The sequence below is a fragment of the Hippopotamus amphibius genome, chromosome 3, assembly GCF_030028045.1.
Source record: "Hippopotamus amphibius kiboko isolate mHipAmp2 chromosome 3, mHipAmp2.hap2, whole genome shotgun sequence".
In the NCBI taxonomy this organism is placed as follows: domain Eukaryota; kingdom Metazoa; phylum Chordata; class Mammalia; order Artiodactyla; family Hippopotamidae; genus Hippopotamus; species Hippopotamus amphibius.
The window spans coordinates 108,946,966-108,961,845 of NC_080188.1; the positions used below are offsets into that span (position 1 = coordinate 108,946,966).

Sequence of the window (14,880 nt, forward strand, 5' to 3'; positions counted from 1 at the left end):
ATGAATGTCCTCACGCCTCCCAATAAAGTAACTGAATTTGTTCTCTTGGGACTCATGCAGAATCCACACTTGCAGGAAATACTCTTCATTGTCTTTTTGTTCATCTTCTTATTTACCATGCTGGCCAATCTGCTCATTGTCATTACCATCTCCCTCAGCCCCACACTTTCAGCTCCCATGTACTTCTTTCTCACTCCCTTGTCCATCATAGATGCATCCTTGACCTCTGTCACCACCCATAAATTAATCACTGACCTGCTGCACCACAGGAAAACTATCTCTTGGGGTGGCTGCCTAACTCAGACCTCTCTGGAGCACTTGCTGGGAGGATCAGCGGCCATCGTCCTCATTGTCATGGTCTATGACTGCTATGTGGCCATCTGCAAGCCTCTACACTACACGACCATCATGCGACAGGGGCTCTGCCAGCTCCTGGTTCTGGTGGCCTGGATCGGGGGAATCCTACATGCCACTGTGCAGATACTTTTTTTGGTTGACTTAACCTTCTGTGGTCCCAATGTCATTGACCATTTCATGTGTGATTTCTTCTCACTGTTGAAATTTGCCTGCTACGACACTTACATGCTTGGAATGGTGGTGGCAGCTAACGCTGGGGTCATGTGCTTACTCATTTTTTTCATGCTACTTATTTCCTACATAGCCATCCTGAGCTCCCTGAAATCCCATGGCTCTGAAGGATGACACAAAGCCCTCTCTACATGTGGCTCCCACGTTACAATAGTGGTGCTCTTTTTTGGTCCCTGTATATTCACATACATGCATCCTATGATCACTTACCCTGTGGACAAGTTGTTGGCTTTGTTCTATACAATCCTCACTCACATGTTAAATCCTATCATTTACACAATGAGAAACACAGAGGTGAAAAATGCCATGAGGAGTTTGTTGAAGAGGAGAGTTACTTAGGCTGTTCATGTTGCCAAGACAGTGATTATTTGTATACATAGGGAGGATTATGCCTGTTGTAAAGTGTGAAAGGAAACAAGGAAATTTTGCCCATCATCAACAGAATATTAAAAATAAGGCCCAGAAACTAACATTTGTTAGCTGTTTAATCTTGGCTAGGTATTTTTTAGGCATTTTAATAACTTTAATGTATTTTGCCAAGGTTTTAATGTTTATGTTCATAGATTCAGAATAGGCAATGGGAAGAATAACTGTAAATCCACATTTTGTTGATTATAGAGTACATTTTTTCCAGTCTTACTGTGACTTTCCCAAACTCTCCTATATGTTACTTGAATGAAATTGGGATTTCCATAGGACCTTGATCTCAAAGTTCAAAAAATGAAATTATTCTATATTTGCTTACCCTGTGGTAAAGCAAACAAGGGAGAGAAATTCTTAGGTAAATACATGGGAAAAGGACAGTTGACTAAAGGAATAGTAGCTAATTCTTTTTTTTTTTTTTTTTTTTTTTTGTGCTATGAATTTACTAAAACCAAAAGGGTACACCCACTAAAGGAGCAAAGACTTTTTCACAACCTATCTCTAATTCTATTCTTAACAGAAAAAAGTCAGAAATTTTGGAATTACTCTTAATTCGGTCTATTTTTTTTTAACATCCCTGTAGCTCACAGTTTTTCTTGAATATGAATGAAATGTCTTTATTTTTCATATCAAGACTTGAGGAACCATTTGAAACAAGGGCATGCATGCTTCACAGATCTAAACAAAAAAGCATATAGTTAGGTTCTAAAGCTATTGCTCTGTGGGTTCACTACATAGATTTACATTAAATTAACACATTATCTGTTCATGATATTCACCTAAGTTGATCTATCCACATACTAAACTGGTAGTTCCATTATCATTATCCCCATTTTACAGAAAAGCAAATTGAAGCCAAGAGAGGTTTACTAATTTACTTGACTCACATCATACCTGCTTCCCTTATACAGTGTGCCAGGAACTATTGCACTGGAATGCAGCTGCCTTTCAAAAATTTCAGCTGCTAACTTCCAACCCAGGTCGTTAAACTTCGATGTTACTCTCTTTCAAATGAAACACGATTGTTTGTGGCATGTTTAGGTGTATAAATAAGAAAATCACCTGCAGTCAATGATTTACTTTGTCCTTGGAGTAGATGATGGCAAATTTGTTGTAGCCTTGTCTCACATGCAGAAATATATTTCAGCAGAACAAATTTATTCTTTTTTTCAAAATTCAGTTTATTCGACTTCACTTTTACAAAATACCAACATTAGTATGGTAATGTAATGTATAATTGAAAGAATTTCAAATAGAATATATATATTTGAGATTCATATGTATACATATATATATGAATTTCTTTGCTGTATACTTGGAACTAACAAAGCATTGTAAATTAACAGTACTTCAATAAAAAAAATTAAAAAAATAAAACTCACCAACATTAGTATTATGATGGTTTTTTTTCTTTAAAAAACAAAAATTCCCTTTGGATTTTTTTTCCATGAGTGAAAACAAGAACTAATATTGGTCTTCATAAAAGCCAAGTGGCTAAGGTGAACTTTCAGAAAGTAGGGGATACCTGCAATGCTCCTCTATGCAAGTGAACAATACCAGGTCATCATACATTATTAATAAATCTTTATAAATTGTCTTCTCTGACTACAACACTCCAACATGTGTTACTTCTCACAAATGTCACTTTTGCAAACTCAGTGTTGAACTGGAGCTATTTCTTTCATAATTTGAACATGTAGTAATATCTGGACATGGTACTGGGGTGACTCTGTTTACTAAGTTGTGCATGGCTGTCTCCAATTCATTACAAACAAAACTTTTTCCCACAAATTCTAGGCCTGGAATAGGATATAATCAGCAGTTAAATTATTAAAATAGTCAATTTTGAAGTTCAAGGTGAGAGTTAAACCTTTCAACAAAATCCAGACTAGATAATGTGTGGTTTATTTTGTTTTGTGACTGTTAGAGAAGAGATGAGTGTAATCCAGGGGTAGAGATGGGGAAAGTCTTGAGTAAATGAGGTTTCTACTCTAAGAAGTAGAAGTAAGAATTAGATATAGATTTGTGTATTTGTTTGCAGCACAGCTAGAGTTTCAATTTAGTCTGAGTTTAAATAACCACACTATGTCCCTTTCTTTTTTTCAAAAAAGTAAGTTATTTAAAAATGTGTATTTGAAATGGTGGCAATATCTCTTACCTAATGTAAAAGTAATTGTTTAGGGGATGCAGATTTCTTACTGCTTTTATATATAATGAACAGATATACATAAAGCACAGAAATAGGTAGTATATTTGTGGTATTACTATAACTAGGGTCTCAACCATTAGGTAAGACGCTGGAGTAACTTTAGAATGTTAGTAAAGGTCATCCAAGCACAGAGGTTGGCCCATCACCTAGGAGGATCATATTCAGCAAAATTGAGAGGCTTTACCTTCTCAGTAGTCTTCCCAGAGTGTGTGGTCAACTACATTAAGGAACCAATTTTAATATGTGAAGTGTGTAGTAATGGAAGGATATTGTGGGTTTTTGCTTTGCTTTGTTTTTTGGTTTTTGTTTTTTACTATTAAAGGTAGAAAAAGAATGAAGGTTATAACCCCAAATGTTTCTAAAATGAAAACATGTCTTTTAGGAAGACTAGTATCATTCATTGAGACAGAATTTAGTTCTTAGTTCTTTGGCTGAGAAATATTTTAAAATCCTTGAAAATGTCAACTCTCTTGAAGTTAGATGTGACACAGTGGTAATAACCATCTTGAAAGATGTAAATAGTACACAATTCAGTGACTGAAAAATTCAGCCCTGGAAAGTTGGGAAGTAGGCTAGTCCGGGACTGGTGCTGGCCATCTGGTGGGTGGGTTCCAGGCCAGTTATGGGCTCAAGGTGTCCAAAGTTAGCCAGCCTAATGGTGGGTGGGTGGGATGTGTCCTTGCCCAGCCAGCTACTTGGCCTGGGGCTTCTCAAGATTGGTGCCACCTGGCTGGTGAGTGGGTATGGGTGCCACCATTGACACACTGGAGGGAGGATTCCAATATAGTGTCTTGCCAGTACCATGTCCTTGTCATGCGGTAGCTGGCCAAGATATTTGCTACCGACATCTATGTCCCAAGGTGAGTCCCAATTTATTATTATTGAAACTCATGTGTACTGACACCTATATCATTGGCATCTTAGTGGTAGCCAGTGGAGGACTGACCTGCACTATTGTGGTTCTGCTCTTACTCATCTCCTATGGAGTCATCCTACACTCTTTAAAGAACCTGAGTCAGGAAGGGAGGTGGAAGGCACTCCAGACCTCTGGTTGCCATATCACTGTGGTTGTCTGCTTCTTTGTTTCCTGTATTTTCATGTATGTGAGACCTGTAAGTTCTCCCCTATTGACAAATCACTGAGTGTATTTTATACATATTTTATACAGTCCTAACCCCAATACTGAACCCATTAATCTACAGTCTAATAAATTCTTAGATGACTAATGCTGTGAAGAAGCTCTGAATGTAAAAATGGCAGGTCAAGTCAAATTTCAGTGCATTATCCATCTTGAAGTTAGTAATTTGCATTAGGGCCAATCGCCTTGGAATGTAAAAGTCTTCATAAACTTGATGCAAACTTTCCATTTCTTTAAAGGAATAGTGATAATCATAATCAAAGAATGAACTATATGTTCATTCTCTTTATAAATATTCCCTGCTAGAATGTAAACTCTAAAATGTCTGGTTTATCACTGCACCTAGAAATGTAGGGTGCTTTTACAGTGTATAGTCATTAAATAATATGTAATAAATTCATCAATGAAATTTTTATAAACTTACTAATTTTATCATTGACTTTTATTAGTATCTTTCTTTTATTTTTAGTAAGATACTCATCTTTTATCTTCATTCTATTTATTGTCCATGTTAAAGTATTTAATGATGTGTAGAATATATTTTTATTCAATTTTACTTGTCTAACATTGAAATTTAATGTAATACTTTAATTTTAAAGACAAATTGAAAGTATGATGATTAGTAATAAATACTAAAAATAGAATCCATGTAAAATGATATAATATAGAATAAACTTCCTCCCCATCCCAAACTATTCTCCCTGTCCTTCCAGATGCAGTCACTATACTCTGTTGCTAAGATTCTTCAAGTAATAATCTGCAAGTACATGCATACTTTCACATATGCATTTGTGTTTATGTTCAGTGTATAGATTTTGCATTTTGCTGCTCAGCCTCCTGATGATCTTCATACACTGGTTTTTACAGATCTCACTCATTCTGAATTCCTCCTGCTTCTTAACTCTTTTATAAAGCTACACTAAAATTCATTCATCTGGTCTTCTTCATATTTCCCATAAAGTTTTCAAATTTTGCATATATGAGTTCCTAGAAGTAGAATTGCTGAGTCAATTGATTTTTCTATTTAAAATACTGATGTTTACAATTATTGCCAGAATGCCATCCACTTGGGCATCTATTCACATGTTTCAAATGATTTGTATTTCTTTTCCATGAATTGCTTATGAATGAATTCTACATGTCTGCTCTGATTGCTGATTTCTTCCACACTGACTTGGATGGTGTGGCCATTTTAATAATATTTCTTCTTCCAATTCATGAGCAGTGGATATCTTTATTTATGTTTAATTTATTTCATTATATATTTTTCAGCGTACACATCTTTAACCTTCTTGGTTAACTTTATTCCTCTGTTTTTTATTATTTTTGACGCTACTGTAAATGAGATTATTTGCTTAACATTTTTAGATTGTTTGTTGTTATCATATGTAAATGCAACTCATTTTTGCATGTTGATATTGTATCCTGGATCATTGCTGGATTTGTTTTGTAGTTCTAACAGTTTTGGTGCAATCATTTACATTTTCTATATGTAAGATTATGTCTACTCCATGCTCCTAAATATGGCTTCTTGCTCTTAGAATCATACATATGAGGTTTATGCATATCAGTGTGTTAGTCTGTAGTTTATTCATTTTACTTCTGAGTAGTGTTCCTTTTTATGGATGCATCATGGTTCCTTTCTCTTTTTCTCAATTAAGAGATAGGTGATCTGTGTTAAGCTACTAGGAATTTTGATTAAAGCTGCTCCAAATGTTCAAGTAGAGTTTTTGTCAAACAAGCAAACAAACCAGAAAAAAATGTATGAAACAATTATTTTCAAGAACTAGGTGCCAGAAATAAGTGATGATGATCACTGTGCGATAGGAAACAAATTGAGTTCTTAGATTTTTCTGGTTTATTACCTTTAAAAACTTTCCATATTGTGGTACAGCGTGGGATACCTCAAAATTTCCTGCTAAATTATCTTATTTGAGGAGGTGAAGTTTTGGGGTCTGAGGACATCAAGGCAGCTAACATTCTGAGAGTAGAACGCTACACGGGACAGACATACAGACCTGGGTGGGATGTGTGTGGGTGAGCCAGAGAAAGAGAGAGGGATAGAAAGAGATTGAGAGATGGAATTCTGGAGAACTAAAGAGGATTCCTCTCAACTGTTCATCAGAGTACTCACCTGTGCATGCATTTGAGAAAAATACCTGTGGCTAGGGAAAGATTTACCCAGGTGGATGAGAGAGAAGAGAGATTGTTCCTCATACTGGACCATGAAGAGTGGTTATCCTTGCCAGTCAGAAAATCTCATAGTTCACAGGGACAATGCTGTTGCTTGAATACTTAGAAAGATTTTGATTCAGTAGTGTGACATGATTAGCCCTAGACTGAACATTTCTCAAGACCTGACTCAAAAACCCTATCGACAAGAATTTTTTGTTGTTGTTCAAAAAGACATGATCCAAAAGAATCAAACTAAGTATGCTATTCAGAATTTTGTATCTTTGTTAATGTGAGCTATTAATTTTATTATTTTCCTTTAGGTGCCCTGTTTCATTCTTGTATAAGGGTCATGCTGGGTGCATAAAATGCATTAGGAAGTATATTAATTTCCTCCCTTCTGTGAAAGTCTTTCTGTGAGAATGATACTATTCCTGGATTAGTTGCTATATAGAGTTGATTGATTAAAACTAAATGGGATTTTTTTGGGGGGATGGTAGGATTCTAAACAATTAATGTATTTAGATATTACATTATTCCAGTTTTTAATTATTTTTCTGTATGTGTTTCGAAAGTTGTGTTTTCATAACAGTGGTATATTTTATTTTAGTTGGCAAGTATACTGCATTAATTAATTTGTCAAATCATTGTAATTTTTTAAAAATTAATTTATTTATTTGTTTTATTGGCTGTGTTGGGTCTTCTTGCTGTGTACAGGCTTTCTTTAGTTGCGGTGAGTGGGGGCTACACTTCATTGTGGTGTACAGGCTCCTCATTGCCATGGCTTCTCTTGTTGTGGAGCACGGGCTCTAGGTGCATGGGCTTCAGTAGTTGCAGCACATGGGATCAATAGCTGTGGCTCACGGGCTCTAGAGTGCAGGCTCAATGGTTGTGATGCATGAGCTTATTGCGCCACGGCATGTGGGATCGTCCTGGAGCAGGGATCAAACCTGTGTCCCCTGAATTGGCAGGTGGATTCTTAACCACTGTGCCATCTAGGAAGCCCTCATTGTACTATTTTTTTAAGATGTGTAAAATCTTCAGTGATGAACCTGTCTTCAATCTTGATTCTGATCATTTGTGGGTTTTTTTCTTATTTTTTCACAGTTCATTTTGCTAGAAACATCAATTTTATTTAACATTCAAAGAATCAGTTCTGGGTTTTAAATATTTGCTCTATTTTCAATCAATTATTATTTCAATGATGTCTGTCTTCTCCTTACTATTTTCATACTACAGTATTCTCTGGGTTTATTTTAATTTTACTTTTCTAGCATCTGAAGACAAAAGCTTACTAACATTCCTTAAAATATTTATTGTTTTCTAATATGGGAATTTAAATCTATAAATTTCATTCTAAGTACTCCTTTAGCTGCATCCAGTTTATATATATTATATTGTACTATATTATGTATAGCCTAACATATATATTTCACAGATAATTTCCATATATCTTTTTTAAAGTATTATTTATTATTATTTTAAATTATTATTATTTTTTGGCTGCACTGCGTCTTCATTTTGGCATGCAGGCTTTTCTCTCTAGTTGCAGCAAGCAGGGGCCACTCTTCATTGTGGTGCACTGGCTTCTCAGTGTAGTGTCTTCTCTTGTGGAGCATGGGTTCTAGGTGTGTGGGCCCCAGTAGTTGCAGCACATGGGCCTAGCAGTTGTGGCTCACTGGCTCCAGAGCACAGGCTCAGTAGCTGTGGCACACGGGCTTAGCTTCTCCATGGCATGTGGGATCCTCCCTGCCCAGGGATCAAACCTGTGTCTCCTGCACTGACAGGAAGATTCTCAACCACTGTCCCACAGGTAAGTCCCCATATATCTTTTATATACATGTGTATCATTATCTTTCTGTTGAAAATATCTTTGAAATTGTTCATGAATAATTTAGGCTTTTGTTCCTTAATTTGTAAATAATTGAGAAATGGTATATTTCTGTTATCAATTTCTAATTGAATAACATTGTGTGTGTGTGTGTGTATGTGTGTGTTTATATATATATATATATATATATATATATATATATATATATATATATTATAAGTCCCTCAAAATGTATTGGAACTTGTGTCATGCCCTAGGGTAGATTTTACTTTGGTGAGTGCCTTGTGAGCACTTTCAGATGAATACAATGCTCTCACAAATGTTTTTCCTTACTTTGATACTAACACTGCTTCTATCAACTTGTCTGTCTAAAATTATGGGACAAATTATGTGACAAACTTTATCTGCATTTGAAATAAACTTTAAATGGCTTGTTTTGAAATTAGCATTTATAATATTTGGAAATCAGCTCAGGTATCATCTTCAAAGACAAAGCTTAAACTTGAAAAGATATGCTTATTTTGAAGGTCATGATTTAAAGAAGAAAGGTTTTTTATATTTTACTTGTGCCCAAGTTGGACTTTTCTCTTTTGGTGATATGATCTCAAATTGTTTCTTATGATTTTCCCCTGCAGGACAGGGTTCTATAAGTCATGTTCTACACAGGATTATCCTGGTGTCATCTCTCGAGATAAAGAGTCTACCCTCAAAATTATGGTTAAAGCCCCAATGAATTTAATTAGACAAAAATCACCCTTGGAGATGCACGAGTTAAATGACTTAATAATATGTGATGTAGTTACTTGTACACAAACTATGGCCCTTTGCCCTTACCTCTGAGAGAATTTATCTGTACCAGTAACCACTTAACAGGCTTCTTTTTGAACTAAAATGATGGACTCAAAACATAATAAAGTGTATATGTGAAAGTATTATCCATTCTTCAGAACCCAAAGTTCAAGAATGCTGTAAGAAGACAGGGCAGTATAAATAATTGAGAATCAAAATGTTGCAAAGGCTATTTCACTTTCATTGGTATAAAAACAAAGAGCAATATTTTATTGTAAACAATTCTTACACAATTTGGAATTTTCATTTTCAAAACCCTAACAATTTGAAAAGTAATATTTTTTTCTGAATGACTGAGATGCAATAGATTTCCTGTAAGCTTGGAAAGAGTTGGTCACATGGAATCAGTTCAAGGTCCAGTGATGCTGCATGTATCTTACCCTATGTGTTTCAAGAGATGGCATCAGTGCATGAAGGACAAAGGAGAAGGTACCAGAGCCCAGAGCATGGATTGAATGGCTGTCTCCTTATGCAGGTAACCTAGGATGTACATTATTTAGACACAAAATTCTAAACTAGGCTTTACGTTTTGCAAGCGTACATTGGTGGTGTGAGAATTCAGTCTTTTAAGAGTTTTCCTTTGTGATTTTCAGATGCAGCCATGTTAGGAATCCTTTGTGATTACTAAAATACATGAAGAGTGATTCTATTTTATAATACTCTTTTTGGATATTTTCATATTCTAAAGATCTGGAATAAATTTAACTTTTCACAGACATTCTTAGAAATTAATTTGAAGTGTAATTATTTGCAGATATTTTCATGGGCAGGTATTTGTAAATCTGATAATAGTTTCAATTAATATGTTGTCTAAACATAGCCTGTTAATATGTTAAAAATTAAAAGATGAGGTAGCATCTGTACACCTTGATTCATGACTTTTAAGAGCCCAAGGTATTATTGTATTAAGCAAGCTATGTCACTTCCTACCTTTCTGCTCACAGGTGAGCTTCAGCATCCTATCATATGTTTGTTGGCCATTTAGAGGTATTCTTCCTTTAATAGTTTGTTGATATTTTTATTTATTTCATGTTTTTATTTTTATCTTTTATTGGTTAATTGCTTAGAGATCTTTGTCTATTTTAGATATTACGTCTGTGTGTATCCTCTAACATGTAAATTTTTCTCCAAACTACTTTTGTCTATTGGTGTTGTGGCATTGTTTCCTAATCCTTAAAAAAATGTGAAATTGTCAAATATATCTATTTGGGATTTCAATGATTGGTTAAGAAGATTCTTCCACCTCTAGAATGTAGAAAGTCACCTCCTTGATTAAAAGGAAAGGAAACATAAGATAAACTTTGCTTTACCTTTTTATTAAACCTTTACTCAGTATTTATTTTTGTATAAGGTATTAACTATATGTACAATTTATTAGCTTCCAGATGGAAAGTTAGTTGTGGCACCTCATTTGTTTAATAATGTGTCCTGTTCCCACATTTGTCTCTAATCACTTACCTCTACCTTGGTCCATAACATTATTGAGGTTAGAGATGGTATTTTAATCAGCTTTGTAATATAATATCTGAAAGTACCAGAACATAATAAACCATACTGCCTATTTGCTGAATAAAAAATTATCATAATATTTCAGAAAGTCACTATTAACAATATATATTTAAAAGTAATTTTGTCCTGAACTCTGAAATAAAACATAGAGAAGGATCTATGGAACAAAGGAACAATGTGACTGAGTTTGTCCTCTTGGGGCTCACTCAGAGCCTCCAGGGTCAGAAAATATTATTTGTCGTGTTCTTGCTCATCTACATTGTGATGATGGTGGACAACCTACTCATTGTCCTGACTGTGGTGTTCAGCCCAACCCTGCATGCCCCCATGTACTTCTTTCTTGGCTACTTATGATTCATGGATGCTGTCTATTCTATTACAGTTACCCCCAATATGATTGTAGACTTACTCTATGAGAAAAAAACAAAAGCAAATAAACAAACAAACAAAAGAGAACCCATTTCATTCCAAGCTGGCATGACCCAGCTGTTTACAGAGCACTTATTTGGTGGTGCTGATATATTCCTCCTGGTGGTCATGGACTATGACTACTGTGTGGCCATTTGCAAACCCTTGCATTATTTGACAATCATGAATCAGCGAGTGTGTGTTCTGCTGCTGCTGCTGGCCTGGGCTGCTGCTGCTGTTGGCCTGGGCTGGTGGGATTTTACAAGTTATATTTAATATTCTCTTTGTTTACAACCTTCCCTTCTGTGGTCGCAATGTCATTGACCACTTCATCTGTGACGTACGCTTTGTTAAAACTTGCCTGCACTGACACCCACATTATGGCCATCACAGTGGTTTTCACTGATGTGGTCATCTTCATGCTCTTACTCACCTCCTATGGGGTCATTCTGCACTCCCTGAAGAACATTAGCAAGGGAGGCACAGAGTCTATCCACCTGTGGCTCCCATATCACTGTGGGGGTCCTCTTCTTTGTGCCTTGTATTTTAATGTATGTGAGACCTGCCTCTACTTTACCCATTGATTAAATCCTTGATTTTGTTTATATGTCTATCATCCCTATGCTGAACCCTCTAATCTATATTGTGAGAAATGGAGAGATGCAAAATGCCATGAAAAAGCTCTGGACCAGAGAAAGAAAATGAGGCAGCAGGGAAATGTATCACCTCTTTTTGATGAAGAATTGCTCTTCCCAGGAAAGCCATGTGTGATTACTTAACTGTAGTAAATGTCTCCTCAGGTTGAATAACTTGGACATGATGAAAAGACTTATTATGTGAATACTTCCAATGATCAAAACTTGCTTTTAACATTGTCATGATTTCCTGGTTCAAAGTCCATATTTTGTTTGAAATACATTTTTAAGATTTCCATAATTTGTTTTTGGAAAATATGTATAGGTTTGGGTGTAAAATGTCTCTATTGATACTACAGATTTATGTTCTACATGATGAGTAAAACGACAGTTAATACTGTGAATTTATTTAATTAGTGGAAGATTTTCTAATGTTTCTTTCTTAAGTAATATAATCTTTTTCAGAATTGATAGGGTTCATTAGAGATTTTGGAAAAAGGGTATAAGAAACATGACATAAAAATTCAGTTCACTCTTCTTCACAAGAGACATCCCATGTTAATATTTGACATATACCACTTACTTTTGTATCTGTAAGATACTTTACATATATTATTTTGTTTCTATTGCTTAGCATGTTAAGGTTGAAGAAGAAAGTTTAGAAGTTGTAATACTAATTATAAGGAGGCTAAATGTATAAAAATAATCTGAATAAACCAGTTGTATATGGAGAAAAATAAATAACCAAATCATTTATTTTCCTAATTGGGCAATCATGTAATCTCCTGAAGTTTACCAACTTTACTTGGAGTTATATTTTCATAAATTTGGTCCATTCATCTTCCCAGATAGTTTAGAAAAACTGGAAAAACATCTGCTATTTTTCAAAACCCCTGTCTCCTTTTTTGCTTACAGTATTTCATAGCTTTCCATAGAGACCCAGGCTCTCTCCATCATGTGTAAATTTAGGATAATCCATGATCCACGAACTTCATATACGCACTAGAGAACTTGACACCAGATATTCTGGGTGATGTCATTGTTAAGAAAGATGTGCCATTCTTATTGTTCTTATTAATGAAATATAGGTTACTAGGTGATAAAGAGGCCAGAATATATTGTTTCATTTGACAGAGATGTCATTCAAAAATCCTCCTCTGAATCAGGCCTGAAACAAAATGTTGTCTGCCTCTAATGTGGTCAGAAGTAAATGGTTGAAGAAACATTATGCTGCCTCCCTTACTTAGTCTGGATTCATGAGGGGCTAAGGCTATGGGGCGATGGGTACTTTTCACTAGTAAATCACACTGTGTAAGAAATCTCATATCCAGATTTTTATCCCTGTTACAAGGAGATTTCTTATTTTATCTCAAAGCCTTATCAAACCGTATGCTATTCACCAAATAATAAGCATTTTGGTTTATCCAAACTTATGTAATTTATCCTTCCACTTTTGGATGTTGTTATAGACTGAAAGTCTGTGTCCCTCTCCAAAATCATAAGTTAAACCCTTGCTAATGTGATGGTATTTGGAGGGGCCCATAGAGAAATGATTAGGTCTTGAAGATGATGCCCTGATGGATGGGATTAATGCCCTATGAAAAGACCTCAGAGAGCTCATGTGACCCTTCTGCCATGTGAGGACACAGGAAAAAAGATGGTTGTCTATGAACTTGGGAGGGGACCTCACCAGATACGGATCTATTGGAAGCTTAATCTTAGATTTTGGAGCCTCCAGAACTGTAAAAAATAAAGGTTTTTTATTTAATCCATCTAGTCTGTGGTATTATGTAATAGCAGCCCAAATGGACTAAGATACAAATTTAGTTAATTTTCAGTTTTATGTAGTTATTTCAGGTGATGAGATAAAAATCTTAGTTAATTGTCTATATTCATTGGTCTATAAAACACATTAGATTTTCCATTGAAACACAGAAAGTTCCATTCCTCAGGATTAATTTCTCTATTACAGAAACATGGACTGTATATAGGAGTTTTAGACAATCCTTTATCCAATTATCTGCTCCTTTTCCTTCTTTATCCTTTATTATTTCCATTTTATATAGTTCCAAAAAGCTGTTGTTCAGCTGAGTCAACAGAAGCATTGTGTATCTTTCTTAAAATAATATAATCCTCAGTCAGAGCACTAAATAAGCTTCAGTAAAATTCTCCCACTCAAGTAAAAAGAGAAGGAGTGGCTTTCCCTAGCATCAACTAACTTAACATCACATATGAGAGAAATAGTTGAGTTTTATTCTTTAGAGTCAAGATAATCTCATGGGAAAAGAATACTAGTGTTCTTTTTTAAGACTTATCATCCATGTGTGTGTCCCTTTCCTCTTTGCCATGATATCACCTTTAAACTATTTATTACCCATATGAACCCAAGCTTAGATTTTGATTAAGCCATTACTAAGTGGATTGTAGAGGGTAGAAAATGTTCACATGGTGTACTTCTTACCCTATTTGTATCCACTAGCCATGGGAATATTTGTGCCTTGGTTCAATAAGATGTAAATTGAGGGAACACACTGTACACCATGTACTGTACCAATACCTTGACACTGTTTTCAGTTTTGATTTAAATCACAGGCTAAGTGAAGTCAAAGTAGAATTAAAAGTCTATTTCGAGGTAAATCCATCTTAACCAACCAGGAGCAATGGATAATGGCCTTTTGTAACTTCCCTAGAATTTATGTGATTGTTCTTTGCCCTAACAAATTCTCCCCAAAGCCATTCTAAACAGCTGTTCTATTACTGTATTAGCAGACTAATCGCTATCACATTGGTGACTTTGGGTGACTTCGTGGAATATGTTGCTGTTCTGCCCATCTTTAGGTGTCATTCATTTCATGTATCCAAGCTGCTACCCCCAAAGTCTAGGTCAAAGGCATTATGTTACTTTATTTTGAGTAAATACCTGGATTCTTTGGGGATCCACATGACTCACTTTAATCTTGCATCTGAATACACTAATGCTTTCATAGCAGCATTCTCTAACACTAGATTCACTAGATATCATGATCATCTCATAATCAAGAGCTTATTTGTCCAACAAAATGCTGAGGCTGTTAGCTACAACCCTTGTGTCTGTAAATATCAAAACACTGCTCTGAAG

The 14,880-nt window shown here is 35.3% G+C and overlaps 1 protein-coding gene and 1 pseudogene across 1 annotated transcript; both read left to right on the forward strand.

Annotated features, from left to right (window-relative positions):
* On the forward strand, positions 1–702 carry LOC130848602 (olfactory receptor 4C13-like). The gene has a single exon (XM_057727046.1). The coding sequence runs from the start codon at positions 1–3 to the stop codon at positions 700–702; it is 702 nt and encodes a 233-aa protein (XP_057583029.1).
* A 10,176-nt stretch (positions 703–10,878) lies between these two features.
* On the forward strand, positions 10,879–11,832 carry LOC130848006 (putative olfactory receptor 4A4; annotated as a pseudogene).
* The last annotated feature ends 3,048 nt before the right edge of the window (positions 11,833–14,880 follow it).

Bases quoted from the DNA above. Each gene is read 5' to 3' on its own strand.
- LOC130848602 (XM_057727046.1), top strand. From the start codon at position 1: ATGAATGTCCTCACGCCTCCCAATAAAGTAACTGAATTTGTTCTCTTG.